This window comes from Onychomys torridus, chromosome 6 (genome assembly GCF_903995425.1).
Source record: "Onychomys torridus chromosome 6, mOncTor1.1, whole genome shotgun sequence".
NCBI lineage: Eukaryota > Metazoa > Chordata > Mammalia > Rodentia > Cricetidae > Onychomys > Onychomys torridus.
The window spans coordinates 124,147,849-124,170,078 of record NC_050448.1 but is presented as its reverse complement, the minus strand read 5'-3'; the positions used below and the strand labels follow the sequence as shown (position 1 = coordinate 124,170,078).

General features: G+C 38.0%; 1 protein-coding gene across 33 annotated transcripts in view; it reads left to right on the top strand.

Moving 5' to 3' along the window:
• The window catches only part of Adgrl2 (adhesion G protein-coupled receptor L2), a 208,003-nt gene extending 186,317 nt beyond the window's left edge, over positions 1–21,686 (top strand). For 6 of the 33 annotated variants that reach the window (XM_036189375.1, XM_036189374.1, XM_036189377.1 and 3 more), the window contains 11 exons: positions 757–977; positions 2,225–2,291; positions 9,045–9,136; positions 9,957–10,001; positions 10,288–10,314; positions 10,984–11,152; positions 13,686–13,814; positions 14,478–14,574; positions 16,150–16,278; positions 17,082–17,099; positions 19,645–21,686. In XM_036189375.1, the coding sequence (XP_036045268.1) occupies positions 757–977; positions 2,225–2,291; positions 9,045–9,136; positions 9,957–10,001; positions 10,288–10,314; positions 10,984–11,152; positions 13,686–13,814; positions 14,478–14,574; positions 16,150–16,278; positions 17,082–17,099; positions 19,645–20,402 (1,752 nt within the window). In that variant the 3' untranslated portion in view covers positions 20,403–21,686. Of the gene's footprint in view, positions 1–756; positions 978–2,224; positions 2,292–9,044; positions 9,137–9,956; positions 10,002–10,287; positions 10,315–10,983; positions 11,153–13,685; positions 13,815–14,477; positions 14,575–16,149; positions 16,279–16,527; positions 16,581–17,081; positions 17,134–18,877; positions 18,931–19,644 lie in introns of those variants that run through there. The other 27 variants (XM_036189388.1, XM_036189396.1, XM_036189387.1 and 24 more) reach the window with 20 other exon arrangements.
• Positions 21,687–22,230: the final 544 nt, after the last annotated feature.

Here is a 22,230-nt window from a genome sequence, read left to right as displayed (position 1 = left end):
ATGAATGTATTCAAAATAAAGTACAAGCACATTTTTCTGGCTTGTTATATAATAGAAGACTGCAGGGGATCCTGTAATAAAAAGATGGCACTTTCCAAATTCCTACTTTGCTTATATAGGCATTCTGACCAACAGTCTTTTCTTCATGCTTAAAGCATTTGTTCATCATCACAAGGCCTCAGAGTCAGACACAGAGCATAATTCATTAATGCATCACGCTACATTCATCTGACCCAGAAACAAAAAGGAATTAATCCTACATAATTAGAGTGAAGATATTTGTCATTAAAATGAACATGTAAAATTCTGTTGTAGATAGAGATAATGTGTCTGCATTCAACTGTTTTGCGAACTAGTGAAGCAAACACCCATGGGGTGGGGCTATTAGAGTACTCTGTAGAAAGTTTGAGAAGTGATTTTAAAGATATTTCTTCCTACTTGATACTTAATTTCACTGTAATAGTAATTGCTTAGTGAGGAAGTCTGTCACACTTGGTGGCGTGTTTTTCAAGCATTGTGCTCTTGATATTTTACCAGGCCTTTAACTTGTGTCCATTTATGAGAAAATGTGTGAGCGTGCATGCATGTGTGTTGTGTGTGCGTGTGTGTGTGTGTGTGTGTGTGTGTGTGTGTGTGTGTGTAATACTGATGATGAGGTATTTAAACAACACTAGTGATTGGGCCAGTGGCTGTTTCACGGTTGAGAGTGGACGCTTTGTACTCACAGATATCTGCTTTTCTGCTTCCCTTTCACAGATTGCATGCCCTGTATTCGCAGGGCTTTTGCACTTTTTCTTCCTAGCAGCTTTTTCTTGGATGTTCCTAGAAGGTGTTCAGCTCTACTTAATGTTAGTTGAAGTTTTCGAAAGCGAATATTCAAGGAAGAAATATTATTATGTCGCCGGATACTTGTTCCCTGCCACAGTGGTTGGTGTTTCGGCTGCTATTGACTATAAGAGCTATGGGACAGAAACGGCGTAAGTAATTGCAAGCGACCTGAGTGTTTTTCAAGTGAATAATTTTTTAAAGCCTGTTAGCTGTCAGTGAGGGTCCCTGACAGACTGAAATAGCATCTGAAAGCTTTATTGGGGAGAGAATGGGCATGCCGTGCACAAATTACAATCAAGTCTTCTGTAATTTTCTGGGTTCAAAGGATTTGTTCTCTGGTGAGGCAGATTCTAAATTATGGACTTTCTTTTTTAACACAAAAGATTGACCTGGAACAAATTGAAAAAGTAAATAACTTCTTGGCCTCAGAAAGATATTAAGTAAAAAATTCTCCTGAACTTAAGCGTCTGACTTAAGCTAGTGCCCCCTCAACTGGTTGTGCAGTTGATTCTCCCCATTGCTATGACAGGACTCCCTGTCCCATACGTTTTACTTCGGTAATATTTTACCAGGAGCCCGTGAGAATCAAAACAAGTCACCCATTCTTTTTCTTAAAAGACACAGATATCAACAGAGGCAGAATGAAGGCACAGCACTTCTCTAATGGTTTCATTGGCTAACGGCAGGAGTTTGAATTCCAACTCCATTTATTTTTCCTCTGATAGAGTTAGTTAAGATTTGTTTATAGTTAAGAAACCTATGGCTTTATTGATGATGGAAAAAAACAAAAGAAATTCAATGAGGATTCCTTATTGTATGAAATATGAACCACTAGCTAAAGTGTGTGTTAATGAGTTTATGCATTATATACTTTAAGACTGTAGAAGTTGTATGCTTTTATTTTTCTCCCAGTGTTTGTCCATTCCTAATGGAGATATTTATGTTAAACTATTTTGCCATTAATGCCTTCTGAATATTTTCTATAAATTCTATTAAGCAATTTAATTCAGATCAACCTGAAACACAAATTTTGAAGATTACATCCAAAACTTTAGAATGATGATGCAATGTGGAATATTGTTTGGGTCATTTCTAAAGAAGTTGAAGGTCCTAGGGCTTCAGGGCTGGGGTGGGAAATCCAGTTTTCCCTACAAAAACGTCTATCCAGGACTGTGCCTAAAATGAAACCTGCTGCAGATCAAAGTAAACAAACTGCTAAACTTTGTTGGGTCAGAGCCACTTCAGAATTATTACAGTTCTTCTTGCCCATGATTAATGAATTTTCAAAGGCACATGGAGGGATAGTTTCTTGGCTGAATTTTTGTGGTTTTGTTTCTCTGCTTCATGTAAGGATCCAGGAAAGCTACTTAATACATTTGCTCTCCTTCCCAAATAGTTGCTGGCTTCACGTTGATAACTATTTCATATGGAGTTTCATTGGGCCCGTTACCTTCATTATTCTGGTAAGCAGACTTACTTTCACAGCTTTTGAATTGCTACTATAATAGTGGTACTCAAAGATATGCCCCTCCACAGTTAATTATGCATTCAAAGATGTGTAAACATGTCTGTTAACAGAACCATACTGTGTTGTGTATTTAGACTGTTATCATTATTGAAAGTTGTACACTGGCTAATTAACTATGCCTGAAAACCACCTCTCTGAAAAGTACCCCGTGCTATTTCTATATCAGTTTGCTGAAACGGCATAATAATAATAAACAAATAACATGAAAAAAAACCCACTCATCCGCCATGTTAAGAATTGTTTGACTGTTTTAGTAAGGCAAATGAACATTACTTTATTTTTCATTTTAGTCTAGTAGTAATTTAGTATTTTTAAGTGAATGTCCATACCTTAAATTCTTTTAGATCATAAATCTTCATAAAGCTTAGATTAACAAAAAGGATAGTAAATGAATTTTAAATTCATTAAAAATAAGGATTCTTTTTGAAGACTTAATATACTTTTAAAAATCAGTAACTATTTTTAAATGAATTTTATATAAGACAACAGTAGTAACATTAAGGTATTTTTTAAACCTCTTATATTATCTGTAATCATATTGGAAAAGCAATATCAGGATTTTATAGTTTAAAACTTTGACCTAGTTACAGTATAATGCAGATAGAAATGAGTATTAATAGCCTTTAGAAGCTTGAAAAAAAAAACGCAAGTTTAAATATCATCTATCCAGAATTAATGTTTTTAAACACAGTAGCTGTTGCTATTTTAAATATTTTGTTGCTATTAATTCTTTTTCTATTTTTTTTTTTTGTTTTAATGTTAACTAGCGTTTCATAAAATTCAGAAAGGAAAGCTCATAGTTCAATCAGTAAAGCCCTTGCTGTGCTAGCATGAAGACTTGTATCCATGGGGAAAGGAATCCAGGTGTGGTCAGGAGAATCTCTAACCCCAGAGCTGGAGAGACTGAGACAGTAAGGTCCTTAGTACATCGTACAAGGCAGACCAGAGCAATTGCCCTTCGCCTCAGTATGCAGCCTTTCTTCAAACATAAGGCAGCATCATCGAGAAGGACACCTAACATCGATCTCACACACATAATTAATTTAAAAACATTGTTGGTGAAAACACTGAAAAATAGTGTGTACGTTTTAATTCTTGCTATAGTTATTTCACACAGCTACTTTAACAAAGCAAAATGGACACTTGAGATGAATGCCTATGTAAACCACCCAAATACCTTCAGTGTTCCTGAGATGGTGATTTCTCATCAGATTATTCTCTATAGGCAATGGCCACAGTTCTGCCCCTAAGTGTATGAGACCACATCCTCAGTTTATTCTGGAATGCAGTGACTAATGGCTGCCATGTAGAGCTGCTATCCTTAAAGACATTGGCTTCTTTAGAACCTCCTAAAGCAAAAACATTTCTACTTTGAATTAAATGTAAAGACTGTGTTAGGGTGTTCGGAACTAAAATTGTCACATGCTTACTTTTGTTGACTGAGAATTTAATACATTAATTTTTTTTTTTTTTTGCTTGAAAAACAAGTTAGTGTGTACTCAGTAAGAAATCAGTAAAGGATATTTTGGCCCATCATCCATTTACAGTGAGAGGACACTGTTTATCAGTCTCTGATCACCATTTATACTCTGCCTTCAGGCTAAACTATGGAAGGCTCTAGGTCACATCGTTCCCAACCTACAAACAAAAGAAACCAGGAGGTAACAGTTGCATGCAGATCTCCGTGAGATTCTGAGATTGCTTTGCCCTCTAATCATCCCAGCACAGAGAGAATGCAAAACAATACCTTGAAATACAATGTCTAACCTAAACTGAGAAATAAGATAGTATAGCATAATATGTTAAAAACACATTCACCTAAGTAGATACTGTGGTGACCCAAGACATTTAAAATGTAATTCTAACATGAATCTCAATAATACAAATTATTTTATATACTGTCCCTGTAAGGAATATTCTTATAACAAAACATTTTTTTGCTATTCCAAGAAAATGTATTTTGAATTATGACTGAGTTGAAATCATTTTAACTTAATAGTTTTAAATAGATATACCTTTGTAATATTCTATGAAGAAAAGTAAGAGGCTGTGGGAGATAAAACTTTCTACTTAATGCCTTTCTATAGAATGTCTTGCCTACAGGCACTGGACTCATTATATCTATGAGAAAAGTGCCAGTTAGTAATGAGCAGGGGAGACCATTAGTATGCCTGAAATGGTTTGATGAAGGCTTGGATCATGACACGTCAGGAGCTGTTCTTATCATTTGGACAGCTCCATCTGCATCATTAATAATTAATTCAGTTCAGTAAGAGTTCAGCTCACATACTCACTTAGAAGTCTTCTTCAGAGAACACCTCTCTGGCTGCTCGTCCAGGGACATCGGTTTCTGCTTGGCTAACAGCAAAGATCTGGAGACACAAGTGCGGTTTTGGACTTGCATTTGCCAGGTAGCAAAAGCTCGAGGGAGGACAGAAAGGGTCAGAACACGTGCAGTTCAGCCAGGTTATTTCAGAACGCTGTTTCTGTTCTTCTGTCTTATCATATCCATGTCAGCCCTGCAAGCTGTGGAATGAATTTAAAGCTGCAAGCCCAGACAGATGTGATTCAGTGGAGCAAGCTGATGACCCTAAAGCAAGCTGTGCTTTCCTCTAATCCCTGGGAACTTTTCCTTTTTAAAAGCTCTTTTGTATGGTCATGCCTAGCCACATAGGTGATGCTTAACTCCATAGTGCCATTAGCTTAGCAAAATGTTATTTAAATATAACAATTCATGCATTTATGATTTGGGTATTATTAGTCATTGGAAGAGTATTCCAGTTTGGTTATTTATTTATTTATTTATTTATGTATGTATGTATGTATGTATTTATTTATTTATTTATTTATTTATTTATTTATTTATTTATTAGAATGTTTTTTAACCCCCTCCTGGTTCTGCTCCCAACTTTTATATGAAGTTCTATTAAGGAAAAATGAGGTATCTGTATGTTTAGACTTGTACATGCCCACATGCATATATAAGCCCACAGTATAGAATTAATGTAGGAATAATTCCTGAACGAATTCCTTCCTCCAAATAAATTATCACCCTGTGTATTTAGGCTGCTGGGTTAATATACATACCTAATACAGTTCTAGATTTAATAATCTAAATGTACTGATTTATGTGAGTAATTGGGTTTAGACAAAGCTTTGCATGTATATGTAGCCTAGCCCTTTCCTTACCCACTGACAAATCTTTTAACATATCCCCTTCTGTTTAAGCTTAGTAGTATTTAGTAGTATTTGTGTTAGGGGGTGGGACAACAACAAAGACTAGGGGGTGGGGTGTTGTAATCAGACAGGAAGTGACAGCAGGACTAGGGGGTGGGGGTGGTCACCACTTCCTGTGTGTCTGCCTTCCAGTGAGACATAGGGGGCTGTCTGGTTGTTGGGATTTCTTTAGTTTTTCAAAGCCTAGAGAAGAGACTAAAATAAAATAAGGAAAGAAAAAAGTTAAAGTAAATGAAATCACCTATTCTGTTATTTAAAAACAGACAAAACAGAAATACAGTAGTGTGGGCTAGAAAGTCAGCATGTCTTGAAAAGCGCACAGAAAGGAAGTCACGTTTGTAGACCGTCATTTACTTGAAAGCAGCCTGTTGTCTTTAGGTGACTGTTCTGGACCACAGATTTTACTGAAGCTGCTCTTACCTGCCTTTCTGTGTCTGGGTGTGGGTCCCACTGTTCCACTTTAAAAGAGCAAGGAAGAAATAGAGGAGGAAAACGGGAGTAGAAGTATGATGGAAACAGTATAACATACAAAATCATAATTTTTGTCGAGTCTATTGCCTCCTGAAAAAATTATAGTAACAACATTTATTGTATGAAACTGAAATTTAGTGTTAAAATATTTAAACATTAGGTAACTGAGAACTATAAAACATCATTTATGCTTAAGTCAACATTCTAATCCATTCCAGGAGGAAATTCACTGTGTATGTTGATGGTAGCATATTTAATTTTTCAATATCTATGTCACAAACATTTTTTCTATGAAATTTTAATATTTAATAAGCATGGAGAAATCTCTCAGATTGACGTTTTTGCCATCTTGTGCCTTGAGTGCTCCTTGTAAGCCTCCTTTTGTAGTTACTTTGTTTAGAAACGACAGCATTTCTTCCTATTAAATATACCCTTGCTCCATTATTTCTGTGTTTTCAAGTAGTTTTTCTTTGGAGGCTAAAGTACTATGTATGAGTAAACTGAAAGTTTTATGACAGTATGCCATTAGCTATCATTATCTTTTTCCATTTCTTTAAAGTGGAAAATTCATAGGCACTTGAAAAACAATTTGAATATAAAAGCATGTTGAGCATTTTATTATTTTTTCCATCATAATTTTTCATGGAGTGTATTGTATCTTTAAGGTGACTCTTTTGAGTCTTCTTGAAATACTCTAAACTAGAAAGCTGTGGTGCATGCATCCTTAATCCCAGCACTTGGGAGGCAAAGGCAAGCAGGTCTCTGTGAATTCATCGCCAGCCTGGTCTATATAGTCTACTCAGTGAGTTATAGGCCAGCCAGAGCTACTTAACCAGACCCTGTATCAAAAAAATAACTAAACAAATAAGTAAAACAAATGAACGAGAGAGAGAGAGAGAGAGAGAGAGAGAGAGAGAGAGAGAGAGAGAGAGAGGAAAGAAAGGAAGGGAGGGAGGGAGGGAAATGAATACTCTACATTCAGGGCATTCAAAAATAGAGGATTGAAAGATTTTATCTACTTCTGTAGAGAAGGCCATCTCACCCAGGAGTTGGAGCCTATTCCTTTGCTTTCCTTGCTTTTGGACTGTTGTATTTGGTATATTTACATAGAGAGCATCTTTCAGCAGCTCCTACCTCAACTAATATAGACCGAGAATTGAAGCAGAGCCTGGACTTGCTGGGGTGCTCTGCCTTCCAGTCGTCCTTTAATGTGACTAGAAAAGGTGGCCCATGTATAAAATAGAAAACTGATGACATTGTTGATTTTTGCCTTTGCATCTGAAAAATGGTAAAAATACTCTTTGCCATGACTTTTAAAAAAGTTACCAGTGTTTACTCCATTACCACAGAGAACTCTAATTTCTCAGAGGCAGCCTCTGTGTCTTAAGTGTCCACAGCATGATAAACACATCTTAGTGTAGCACAAGCCAGTCAATAAAATATCTGTTGGGTGAAATTTGTGATGTGTCCCATCTCTGTGAATAAAATCATGTCTCTAAACCAGCTGGAATAATCCTGTAAAAGTAAAGCAAGAAATATTCCTATGGTTTTATCTTTTGCCTACTAACTCTTTTAAGAAGTTAAACAAATATCTGTTTTGCCCTTAAGTAACTATCATGGAAAGGTAGACCATCCACCAACATGTGTAGGTTACTCACTAACCTCATTTTATCCCTTAAAGGAGGAAATTTTACATCTAAGAGAAATAATAAGGTGTATCAGGCAAAAAAAAAAAAAAAAAAAAAATGATACACAGCTTAAAGTATTTGCCTTGCTCCCAAACTCATTAATAGGGATAGCTGGAAATTTTTAATGTATTGGCCTGTATCATGCTTCATGATTATAAAATCAGAAGAAACAATGAATCAGTGTGGGGTCATTTGCTTGTGCGTCACTGTGACTCGGTGAAAAGGGTCATATGATAACACAGTTGATTATCTCTCTCCCAGAAGCAGAGTACATCTCCTCATACAGTGTATGCTTCCTGAGTCTTCCACAAGGACCAGAAGACCCCAGGTTATGCTGAGTTCTCAAAGCACCATGAACATTTAGGTTTCTGAATGAAGGAATGAAATACCACAAGAAGGGTTGAGGGGTAGTCTCACTTAGCTCTAGTTTTAGGGCATAAACAAGGGAGTGCTCCCCTCCAACTGTCAGCCTGTGACTGGAAGCTGCTGAATTTGCCAGCCTTTGCTGCTCCTCACTCAGAATGCCCCGACTTTGTCCTTTTCCACCAGTCTGACCTCTAGGGAATCCAGCACTTCCACATCCAATTCCAGCCTCCCTGGTTTGCTTTTAATTGCCCCTACAGTCCTCACACAGCTGAATACTTAGTAGGACTCATTCAGTTGGAATTGACCAAGTGTTTGCAAGTGTAAACAAGGAAGGAAAGAGCGAATGGCTTTACCTTTAGTTAGATGGAAAGTATGCAGACAGTAGAAACGTTACCTTCCTATTAGTTTGAACTGTTTCGTGCATGTTATTTAATTGGCTCCTCTCAATTGCCTTAGACGTTTATTGTGCAAACATCATTTTTCTGGTTTAGTTGGTAACCATCAAGAGGTAGGCTCTCAGCCAGGTCTTTAGAACTCAGCCATTCTTCCACTGCAGATTCTTGATGCAAATGTGCTTCTCAGAATTCTTTGCAGGGTCTCTCTATTAGGTGGCTTTTAGGCCTTGGACTACACTTAGCTAAAGAAACTAATTTAGGGTTTTTTTTTTTTAATTAATGTAATCATTACCACATGATACTGGCTTAATGAGCTTGCAATTCCATGTCAAATGATCTGTTAGATCGATCATAATAGCCAGGGTGTTTTCCACACAGACTGAACCCATCACTGTATACATAAATGAAAATTGATTCACTGTATACAGTGTCCATATGCTGTGGGTACTGAACTGGGTGAACTCATTAACTGAATTTGCAAAATATTCATTGTTCATAGTGATACAATTCTTTCTTTCTTCATTAAAACAGCTAAATATTATTTTCCTGGTGATCACACTGTGCAAAATGGTGAAACATTCAAACACTTTGAAACCAGATTCTAGCAGGTTGGAAAACATTAAGTAAGTATTTTGTATTTTAACTGTTATACTTGACGAGCTCAGTAAAAGATATTCTCCACAGGGATCACAGGCGTTTCTGCCTTCTGGCAGCTGTAGAAGGGATTCTGAATGAAATTTTACTGATCGAGGTTGAATTTCCATTACCAAGTTGCGGGCATTGGTCAAGAAGTAGATAATTTCTGACTTGATCTAGAGTGGAGAAATTGTTTCTGTGGCTTCATGGAAATTTCATAGCACTATAGTGATTTCATTTGAATTTAAAATGCAAGTCCAAATTATGGTCCTGTTTGCATGGCTGATATGATTATATTAAGTTTGTTTTGTTAAATGACTTTTTGATTTAAGGATTCTGAGCAGTTTCTCTTCCTAATCCTGTTTTCCTAAGAGGATGTGCTCTATTACTATTGTTATCTTGAAGATTATCTGTTGTTTTCATGCTAATTAAACAAGTGTTTACTTTATCTCAATGTTGAATAAAATCTGCACTATTCTATTAGTGAAAATGCTATCTAATTAACCCAAAATTGATAGCTGTTGATTCATTAAATCAGCTATGGAAGCATTTTCAGACTTGTTTTTAAAATGTGAGTCTTAATGTAGAATTCAAGGAGGTATTAAAGTTGGATATGCTAGGATTGTGAAAATAATATTTTTAATGTTAAAAAATGGCAGATTATAGTAAGGGCAATATTTTTAAATTAGATATTTTAAACAGGTTAGTGCCAGCTTCATTGCATGTTGCATGGTAAGAGAGAGAGCTGATCGCTAGCGTCTCTCTCTTTTCTTCCCTTTCCTCTCTCTGTCTTCTCACCTACACCAGTAATTACCGTGTTTGTGATGGCTACTATAATACGGACTTACCTGGGTAAGGTAGAACCCTACATTAACGAACTTATAGCATGATTTATATTTTTTTGCAAATCCGTCAGTATCATGAATTGCTCTTAATTTTTATAGTTATTTTGGATTATCTAGTTTGCTGTAGTATCCTTAAACTATAATATGCCTTTATTTTTTTAATTGCTTGCCTCTGCATTTTGACTTTCTTAATTTTGACTAATTTATAAAATATATAAATGATTTCTTATTACTTTCTATTTCAATTCTGTCTAATAATTTTGTTTCTCTTTTCTGCTTATAATGCTTTCTAGCTATGAAGATAATAAGCCATTTATCAAGTAAGATCATTAGTTAGACATGGAATGCAATGATTCCAAACCCTTCTCATCCTGCCCCGTTTCCTGCAGTTCTTTTCTCCTTAAGCTTGTCATGATGAAATCTCTGCCAGAATATTTTATTTTCAACTTGTTCTTGTGTTTTGTTTGGTTTTGCTTTTAACTCATTTCAGCTAGGCTTCTTCATACTTTCATTGTAATTTCATAGGCTCACCTCAGTCTAGTTTATTAGACTCTGAAGTTTAGGCTCTCTGTGATTATCTGCCATTTAACCTTTCTGTGTGTGTCACATTATCTAATATCGTATGAGTACACCACAGGAATAAAAATATAGGAGTAAACTAATTAAGGACTCCTTAATTTCTTTCACTAAAATTCACATGAAAGACAATAAAGCCACGGGGGATATTTTACTCCTTGCGTTTTAATGTAGTTTTGATGCCTGTTCATTCTGGAGCAAGAAAGGCCATACCCGCTGTCGCTGTACTCACTGGAGGCTGCAGTACTAAATGTTGTTCTTTCTTAATCAATGGAAGGTTAAAGCCAAAATGCTGTTGAATTTGAGTGACCATAGAGCAAGTCAACCTCTACTACTGAGTCGTTACTAAATGAGATAAATGCTGCTCCCCTCATTGAACCTGTTTAAAAAAAAAATCCACTTTATTTTTTCAGGTCTTGGGTGCTTGGCGCGTTTGCCCTTCTGTGTCTCCTGGGCCTAACCTGGTCCTTTGGGTTTCTTTTTGTTAATGAGGAGACTGTTGTGATGGCATATCTCTTCACCACCTTTAATGCTTTCCAGGGACTGTTCATTTTCATCTTCCACTGTGCTCTTCAAAAGAAAGTAAGTGAAGGACACCTGGGGAGAGCCTTCGTTCACTTGCCCTTTGGCTTGAGAATGGGCTGGAGAAGATTTCTCCTGACAGCTGGCTTGTTCAGAAACAGTGTCATATTGTAATTTTCTTTAATACCTGTCTGGAAATGTAAGCGCCCATGCAGAGTTGCATAGCCCCAGTCACCTTCTGAATCTCAGTTTGGGACAACAGCAAGCTAGATGCTTATACAAGAGCCCCTTCTTTGGTGGAAGAGTTTGTGAAATATCTGTGTATAGTTACAAGCTTAAAAAAATACAAGTTTAAATTTAGTCTTAGCTCACTGATAGGAATACACTAGTCCAAAATGAAAATGAAGCCAAGGACAAATAGCATTAATTTTTAAAGCTCCAGACATGCAAAAGATTAATATTAATGTTACCTTGTGAGTGATTTTGAAAGATCCAAAACAACTGTCATTTAGTGTTTTACCTCTGATTATTTTGTCCTGATTTCATGTATGTGGAATAGAGTCCGCAAAAATAATTTTGAAAATGAAAGTTGGGGATGAAAACCTTGCATCTGTAGCCAAGGAACCAAGAAAACAACTTCGCTGTCGTTTAAGTGTAGAATTTATTATGTGCCTTTCACACGGAATCGCCTTCCACGCCTGCATGTCTAATGGAGTCTTTGATTCGGTTGTTATTAGCTGGTCACTAAATTGAACAGAGAAAAAGAATTGTGAAAGTGAAAACTATTAAGTTTTCAGCCCTGACAAGATGATAGTGTTGTTGCTTCCATCGGTTTTGAATAAGCTGTAATTTTGAGAGAATGACAGTGGAACGTGAAACACTGACAGATAATGTACAGTCACAGCAATATAGGCATTAGGCAAAACCAACACCAGAGGGTGTTATTTGGATAAAATACCATTTTTGATTGCCATTGTCTTGGTTATACAGCTTTTCAGTGCTACTAATGACCATTACTGGTGTAGAATTCTTCCTAAGATATCTTGTGTTTTAATAACAACATACTTTAACATTTTTAACATTGTACAGGGATGTCCTTGGTAACCACTGCCACTTCTCAATGTGTCTTATGTAAGCAAGCATCCTGCATAAAGCACATGGTCACATGTTGATCATTTCTCAGGGTCATGTCCACTAGCTTTGACTTAAAGATTAGTTAGCCTTGGCAGCAGAAGGTTTAGGAGACTGCTTCTTCAGAGAGCTGTGTGTATTCCTTGAGCATGGAATTTCTACTGGCTTAACAGCTCCATTTTCAAAGCACCACACATCCTACCCTTCTGAATATGTTCTACTCAGTCTTCCATGTCTCCTCATGGGAGTTGCCATGATAGATTGTTAAGAATATAACATAAGATGGTTAAATTGGAAAACTAAAATGAAAGCTTCATTTTTAATGCTAGAATGAGCCCAGTTGGGCCCAGGAAATGCTTTGAAAGCTCAGTGCTGTTCCTGTTTGTTCTAATCTGTGACACTTAATAAAACAGAGAAGATGACAGTGCAGGTATGCTTGGCTTAGAAGGTCTAATTGTGACCTATCTAATTTTGGAAGGAGTGTCAGTTGGGACCTTTGCAGGCAGGTAACAGAAATATGAGATAGGAAGGGTCTCAAGTATTGTATAATCTACTGGAAAAGACTTTCTTTGCAGTTTTTTCTTGTCTAGTTTAATTTCAAAGACTAGCTTTAATCTACAAAAAACCATGTTTATTCACCAGTGTGGCTGTATACCACCTAGCAGCCCCTTCCCACACCTCCCCACTCCTCCCACTTTTATACTACTCATTGTTCATGAGGGGCCTATTTCAGTTGCTTGGATTTCACATTTTAAAGGGTAAGCCAAACTTTCTTTTAGGCTAGTATACCATATACCCCAGCTTCAGAGAATAAAGGAAATTGCTTGGATAACTCATTAATGTGAATAGAAACTGCATAAATAATGCTATTGTGTGCTAATGGAGTGAGCCAGCACCTTAGACTCCACAGGTGCCAAAGGGAGACATACCAAAAGAACTGGGAAAATATTCCCTCCTAAGTATTGGCAAATGGATGAAAGTGCTTTTTATTGGCTTTGTTTTCGTACCAAAGAAGCCTTGTATGTGCAGTCCAGAGGTTTATGTATTGACTGCCTAGGAAGGCTAAGCTTATAAAAGGTCTGTCAGTGATGGACTTCCAAATTGATCATCATGTACAACCAAGCATCAAAGATGCTAATTTTTCTTTGTCTAATTATTTTGCCGAGAAATAGTTCTAAGTACTTAGAAGAAAAGTTCACTATATCACTTTGTATTAATAACCAGAATTTGCACATTAGTAGTAAACTCCAAGGCATCTCCAGATGAAACAGTAAAGCCAGACAGAGGTGTACAGACAAAGGTTACTCTAGTGACTAATATTTCAGCACTAATAGGTTCAGCCTATTTCCTCTATAGAAGTTTAATGTTTCTCCGTTGTCTCCACTGCTCATTTAGCTAGCGTGAATAGGAGAAACCAGTGTGCCCACACTAATCCCCCGGTCTTGGGTCTGTTTCCATCCAGGTACGAAAAGAATATGGCAAGTGCTTCAGACACTGGTACTGCTGTGGCGGCCTCCCGACCGAGAGCCCCCACAGCTCTGTGAAGGCGTCAACCACCCGCACCAGTGCGCGCTACTCCTCTGGCACACAGGTACCAAAGAGCTTGACAGCATCTTTAATTAACCTTGTTTAGAGAAAGCCTGTGGAGACATGTTCTGTTTAAGATGCACTAATTGTCTCCTCATTGTAGTGTTCTAGGTAGTAAGGACTCACTTGTTATTTTGGATTTTGATTTCAGTTTCTTCTTAAATATGTACTCAGTGTGTTGTGTGGATGTGAACATCCTTTTGAGAAGTGTACTTTAAGAAGTTTGTCATAATTCCTGTTCTCAGGTCATCTAGAACAGTGCTTTCAGTAGGCACGCAACACATTCATTTAATAATTCTTCGTCTCCACTTTAAACCAGGCAACAGAACAACTAGATGTGGTGATATGGACCTATAATCCAGCTCTAGGGACATGGAGGCAGAAGGTTCATGGCCGTCCCTGGCTACAGAGCTAGTTGAGTGAGGCCAGTCTGGGTTACATGAAACCTGCCTCAAATAAATAAACAAACAAACAAACCCACACAAAGTGTGTTAGATTAAAGATTAAATAGTGCTTAGTAGGAACAAGGCAGTCTTGGTATCCTCGTCTTTGGACCAACAACAAAACACATTCTTAAAAAGCCCAAACAACAGTCCTACACTAATGATGTAAGATGATCAATGTGTTGATGAGGTAATGTGCTTTTCTTGCTGTTTCCTGTCAATAGAGTCGTATAAGGAGGATGTGGAATGACACCGTGAGGAAACAGTCTGAATCTTCTTTTATCTCAGGTGACATCAATAGCACTTCTACCCTTAACCAAGGTCAGTTATTAGGGGAATTGAGTGTACAGCGTACAGTTTATGCTTTGTGTGAGCCTAGACTAACTGTAGAGAAGACGCTGGACCTACCTGTCATGGGTTTAAATCACCAGTTGTTAAACTTTGGGGGTCAACATTTAACATCATTGATCAAAGTATGTATAGGTTTATATTATTTCCATAGTATAATGGAAGAAAATACAATTTTACACTCCAGGATGACAGAACATGGGTGGAAAATTAATTTTTGAAAACATACCTTGTTACAGATGAAAAGGTTTCACTTGTTAGTGCATACCTGTCCTTTCTAAGACATCTATGAAAGTTATCTTCCTAAGACTTTGCTAGAATTACAGTGTAACTATTAGTGTAAAAGAGCACCAAATTCACATTGAAACTTTACATAATTTTCACACAGTTCCTTTTTCATATTTTAAAGTAAATATTAAGTAGTAAAATACTTGTAGTAAATTAAAATGCATGGAAGCATATAAACCAACTTCCCTCACATAGTTTCATGTGTTGAGTAAGTTTTGTAATAAATTTATTACAAAAAAAGTATTTAAGTTCCTAAACGATAAAGGTCAGAAATGTAGGAGCTTAGCAAGATTAAGGCATTAAACACAAAGCCACAGGTACTTCCAAATAGAAGCTTAGTATCTTTCAGTCAAGCATAGAAAATTTGAGTTGTTGAACCAGTCCATGGAAAGACTCTTTCAGTTTTGATTTAATGATTTATGCTATGTACAACTGTCATGACATAGTTTGGCTATGAAATGAAAAGGGTGTCTGTGTGACATCCATAGCAGCCTGATTTTGAACCCATTTTAGTCAGATTTCATGAGTGGTGGGAAACACGATTGATAAGTAAAGGTTTATGATTTAGCAGAGTGAGTGACGCCCCTGCTTCACCATGGCCCCGTGTTGCCTTAATTCTATTGACATGGTTGTCACATAGGAAAGCTACTCACGGACTCACTTCTGAAACCTGGCAAATGAGATTACAGAACCACCGCTCTTGTCCTGGTCTAATCATTCATGTCCTCCCCCTCGCCCCCAGCATGTATGCCTGTGCCTTTAATAAGTGCAGCTTTGCAGTTTCTCCCTCTTCTTACATGTCTGTGGAAGGAGCTTCCCCCTGCTTGTGTGGAAGTCAGTACCAACACAGATGTTGTCAGGAGGGACGGTCCCACACCTGTAAGTCTGAAAGTCTAAGAGTCCCTCTGCTGGGCCTTGGTGGTTAGGGTTTTAATATGAAGCAGTAGCATCCTGAAGCATAATGTTGATCTCCATGCATTTAATTGCCATTTTTGTTTAACAGTGATTTTGTATAAATTAGTAAATGTCATTCTCAGCAGGTGTTTACTTGGGGGACTTAGAAAGCACCTGCGAATTCCTGGAATTGAACTTCCCCTCCCCTTTCTCCTTCAAATCAGTAGTTCAAATAGAGTCAGGAACATTCCAGCAGACTTTCCGTTGCCAGCCTGCCCACTGCCCTGATGAATTCACTAAAACTACTGCAAGCGTATCACTGAAATACGCACACTGACGGACTCTTTTTCTGTTTCTTTGCTTTAGGAATGACTGGCAATTACCTACTAACAAACCCTCTTCTTCGACCCCACGGCACTAACAACCCCTATAACACATTGCTCGCTGAAACAGTTGTATGTAATGCCCCTTCAGCTCCCGTGTTTAACTCACCAGGTGTGCTTATACTTACAAATAAAACTATCTTTCTTTGCTGCTAAACAGAGCTCTGATCCTATTTCTAAAATAACTCGTTGCTATATATTTATTATTCTTACATCTTTAGTGTCTCAAATTAAAAAGGTATTGCCCATGCCAGGCTTCTAAAACTGCACTATATTATAGTAAGAGTTCAGTCGTGATAGATTTGCAGTAATTATCCATGTTTTTGACACAGGTGGCATAAATCTTAATATATTATTACAGGACTGACATCACATGGTCCGAGAGCCCATCTTCAAGATTTATATCATTTAGAGGTATCCTATCTATATAATATATTGTTCAGTTGACTCTAAACCTTGATGACAAATTTTGCTTCTGGAATGATCTAGCTAAAGATAATTTGGATGTCCAGGTGTAGAGAACTACATCCGGCATTATCAATAGAATCACACTATAGTATAGTGCAGCTTTATGTAGTTTTCCTTTGTTAAGGAACTTTGGGGATACAGGGGCGATTAAGTCAGTCTGTGCCCATGGCTTTTAATTGAGGGAGGGGGAGGTTTTCACTGTCCTGTTGACCATATTTACTAGCTTATTAAAAACATATTCAAGAGTATTTTTTAGGCGTTTGGTAAATTTTAACATATGGTGAAAACTAGCATATAATACTTGTGAATAACAATTCAATTAAATTAAACGGAGAATTTTGTTCCAGTTTGTCTGTTGTTTTTGCTCTTCTTGCGATTCCTTTGACCGTAACTGCAGCGTCTCTTTTCATTCTCTTGTTCTCTTACTTTCCTTATGCTCTCCTCTAGCAACCTACAGAGAGACAAGTATGGGAGTCAAACTTAACTTTGCCTATCAAATGTAAATTTTTTCAGCATGATTTTTAACGGGCACAATTAAAACATACCTAGCAGTCATGAAGTAGACTCAGCGGGCAAGTGGTTCACAATTTGCAACTAAAATGTTACCAAATTCCAACAGTGCATCTCTGTATACTGGCTTTCATTAGTCCTAGAGGTCTGTGGCAAATGCTGTCCACACTGAAGTCTGTGCAATGCTGAAATAATTTGCTCTCGAAAGCCTGAAGTACTGTCAGCCAAAATGCTTAATAATTGACTTATCATTTCTGCATTCCCACAGTAATCTTGCTACAGGCTATGCAAAAAGTCTTCAAGTGAATTACCTGAACATGGGCAGAAAAAGATGCCTCTTCAAAACCAGAGAGGTCTTAAATCTGCAGTATACCATAGAAAACACCTTTTGAATTATACCCAGCATATATTATCTTATACTTAGGAAGCAATGATAAAAAGGAAAGGAAGTGAGAAGATTGAATCTTATTGCAGAGGAAACAGACGCTAGTGTCTTTGCCACATGACAACTTAGAAGGGCCCAGTGTTTTCTAACAATAATCTAAAGCAAGAGTGGTGCATATGCACTTATTTGAGGGACCCTAGTCAAGGAAACCAAAGAAAGCCTTATAGATAACGATCACAACTTCATTCTCTTAGCACACGGAGTGTGATACAAATGGAATGGATGGTTTTTGTAATGAAGAAATGATTTAATTCGTTGTAAAAGAATGAATAACCGACACAAGCCCTCCTTTCAGTATTCTCGCATGGGCTAATGCTGACTCCTCCATCGGCTGTCAGCTGTTGACCATGAAGTCTGTAACATGCAGAGACTTTCCTCTGAAGAACAAGGAGTTTTCTAAGATATCTGCAGCTTTAAGAGTGGAGTGAGCACAATAAAGAGAGCATTTCTCCTCTTTTTCCAAAATGAAAGTTTTCCTGACCTTCTCCAAGCCTTGCATACGATGCAGCAGCCTCACAGTGGCCAGTTTCATTTCAGTAACATCATGCCATTCTTTTGTTGATTTTTTTTTTTAATTTTCTTTTCAGACCTCTCTGTAGACTGGTGATTATTTCCCCCACCCACCCCGTTTAGGATTTTGAGGTTGAAGAACCTAATTTCCCATTGTGTAGACCATTAATTTTCTCTGACTTTTTTCCGTTTGCTTGACAATCACTGTGATGTCTTAGTTTACATGTTTATGTGTCTGTTGGAAATATAATTCTGATTCAAGTACAGCATGTTCCCATTGTTTTCTTTCCTCTTGAATCTCTCTTCATATCACAAGCAGATTTATCCAATCTCTCATTCTTTTAGGAATAAAAATAATTATGTATTAGCTAAGATTGACACCTTCTCCCATTTCATAGTTAATATCTATTCTTGGTTTAATTTCTGTGACCCATACTTAGGAAATCGCTAACATTTCTGCATTTGACCTCCATACCCATGGTGTCTTTGGGCCAGTCTTGTACTGTAGTCTCCGCTGGTTCATTTGGTACTGTCACTGTGACTGATGCAGTCTGCAGGGCTGCAGGCCAACTTTGACCTTCCAAAGCCTAAGGCCATTGTTATTAGACATATTAAGTAGCAAACACAACTCAAAACAACAAGAAGTACTCAATGAAAAGTCGAGGCTGCTTTGCTGGGAATCTAATTTGTTGAACCCTTGCTCTGACTAAGTTGCTGAGAAGCTTAGAAATTCTTCATCATGTTACAATAAATCATTTTACTTTCTTTTATATATCAGCTACTCTTAGGCCAGATAGCCTGAGCAGACAGACAGAATGTGAGTTGTCCAAAGTGAGTCACTCCACCTGCTGTCTGTCGTGGTGTTGGATGGTGCTTGTGGACCTTGGTCCTGTCAGTGTGAAAGATGCCTGACTCTGTTCAACATGAAGTCTTTGTATCTGTCCATTTTTTCATTCCTTTGTTGTTGTTGTTGTTGTTTTGTTTCATTTAATTTCATCTCCAGAAAAAGGAAATGTTAGACCGTTGTTTAAAAGTTGCTTGCCAGTTATGTGGGCTTTTGTTGTACATTGCCTTTTTGGTTTCTGTATGTGACTTATTTCCTTTTAATTTAGTGTTGTTTAGGACAAATTCTGTTGATTTTATTTTATGAACCATGGTCTTGTACTTTAAAATGTAAACGTCACTAATGAATTGCTTTGCATTAACTATGCAAGGGCATGGAGTGAAGTCTTGTTTGTAAACGTGTCGAAATTGGACCAAATCCTGATTGATGAACTACTGTATCCCCCAAATTGATCACGTAATATTCCAGATGCCATTTCCCTCCCTGGAAAACAGTAATATTGCTTTTGACACTTCTTCCTGTCATCTAAGGGTTGCAACTGTTTACCGTTGGGAATGCGGGAAGGCCTGGCACTTTTCCAGTGTTAGGTTTCAAATTCAACTTTGTCCTGAACGACATTAAAACATTTTGTATATGACAAGTGCAGTTTCTTCAGGAAGGCCCAGAGGCAGTAATGGTAACCACACACTTTTCTGTTGCAGGACATTCACTGAACAATGCCCGGGACACAAGTGCCATGGATACTCTACCGCTAAATGGTAATTTCAACAACAGCTACTCACTGCGTAAGGGAGACTGCCATGACGGGGTGCAGGTCGTGGACTGTGGACTAAGTCTGAATGACACGGCGGCGTTTGAGAAAATGATCATTTCAGAGTTAGTGCATAACAACCTCCGGGGTGGCAGCAAAGCCCACAACCTGGAGCTCAAGCTCCCAGTGAAACCCGTGATCGGCGGCAGCAGCAGTGAAGATGATGCCATTGTGGCTGACGCCTCATCTTTGATGCATGGTGACAACCCAGCGCTGGAGTTCCGCCACAAAGAACTGGAGGCACCGCTCATCCCTCAGCGGACTCACTCGCTTCTGTACCAACCCCAGAAAAAAGTGAAGCCAGAGGCAACCGACAGCTACGTCTCCCAGCTGACGGCCGAGGCCGACGACCACCTCCAGTCCCCCAACAGAGACTCTCTGTACACGAGCATGCCCAACCTAAGAGACTCTCCCTACCCGGAGAGCAGCCCCGACATGGCAGAGGACTTGTCTCCCTCCAGGAGGAGTGAGAACGAGGACATTTACTATAAAAGCATGCCAAATCTTGGAGCTGGCCGCCAGCTCCAGATGTGCTACCAGATCAGCAGAGGCAATAGTGATGGTTACATCATCCCCATTAACAAAGAAGGGTGCATCCCGGAGGGGGACGTCAGGGAAGGACAGATGCAGCTGGTAACGAGTCTTTAATAGTCCAGCCATGCCTAGGGCCACACGCAAGTATTAATTGATAAAGACTCTGCCAGCGGCCCCTGCAGCTCCCTCCAACTCTGCCTGAAAAGTCAGCTCTGATGACCTGTGGTTCTCCACTGTAGGAAAACAAAATAGACTGAACCTCGTAGTTCTGTGAATTTTTATAAACCATAAGAAAACTTTGTATATACACAGAGTATACTAAATTGAATTATTTGTTACAAAGAAAAAGAGATGCCAACCAGGTATTTTACGTTTCTGCTGCTGTGTAGAGAGATTGTGAACAAACAAGAGACCCTTCCAGCCATGTCACGTGCGGCAGTTGGTGAACTAAGTCTGTAAGTAGGGCCAGCACCAGTTTTTGTAGGCCTGCATTGTATTATATACAAGACGTAGGCTTTGAGATCCTGTGGGACAAATTGACTGTATCTTACTTTTCCTGACAAGACTTGGAAAAGCAGGAGAGAGATTCTGCACCCGTTTGCACTTCCTGCAAACCTTTTACATTAAGGCAACAATTGAAAACATGTTTAACCAGTAGCAATCAAGCCACAGGCCTTATTTCATGTTTCCTCAACTGTACAATGAACTATTCTCATGAAAAAAGAAATGGCTAAAGAAATTATATTTTGTTCTATTGCTAGGGTAAAATAAATACATTTGTGTCCAACTAAGATATAATTGTCATTAAAATAATTTTAAAAGAGTTTGGAGAAAATGTTGTGACGAGCTCTTGGTTGCACACACCAGGAAATGTGTTTTCTTACTCCCGTCATGGTAAGTTCTACCCCGGTTTGCTTCTTCTCCACCGTAGACAGTGTTCCGCTCTGACCAGTTCGTCCTTTTCTTACATTGAAATTTCTTATTGCCAAAAGAGCGTGTGTTAGGGGAGAAAACTCTTTGAATGAGTCCCGCCATGCCTTGCACAAATGTGGGGAAATCGGGAGGTCTTGGGTCATCCCTCTGTTTATTCTTGAACGGAGGGCAACAGGGGCACTGGGCACTTCTCACGAGCTTTCGAGTGAACAAAGGTGCCTATTCTTTTTTAAAAAATAAAAATAAAATAAAACAGAAATATTACTCTTCCATATTCCTTCTGCCTATATTTAGTAATTAATTTATTTTATGGTAAAGTTCTAATGACATGTAAATGGTTTCAGCCAAGCTCTGCTCTTCTTTCAAGCCCTTTGTGTAAACCTGTTAATAATGAGCCCATCACTAATATCCAGTGTAAAATTTAACACGGTTTGACAGTAAATAAATGTGAATTTTTTTCAAGTAGTAATGTGCACTTTTATGTATGTTAAGTAGTAGACTCGACCAAAGCAGTCCTTTCCATCCAGTCCCATCCCACCTTCCCCCAGGAAATCTCAGACTGTAATCCATAGTTATGTGAAAGAATGCAGCAAGTTTGCCTACTTGTCCTTTGCAGTGAAAAGAATAGATTCATATTATAATTATCTCTCATTGTGACTCAAAATCTGTAAAATGAGTTGCAGTGGGAACTAAAATTCTATAAAATAAATGAAGAATTATAATTCTACCATTAAATTTGGGCAGAAAAATATACCTGATTTTTTTTCCTTCAGTAGATTTCTCAGTTGCATGTAAAGGAAAGGTTCTGAAACACATTCCCAGTTTACAGACCACGAAGAATAGGTTGTTCTGGGTGGCAGGGTCTGTTACAAAGGAAAGTTCTTACTCTGAGTGAAAATTCTCTACAGATAGATTTTTCTGGTTTGTGCAATAGTCATCCACTAAACTCCACCTCAGATGCTTCTCAGTCAGACAAGATTGGACACAATTAGATGTGACTGGAATTTTA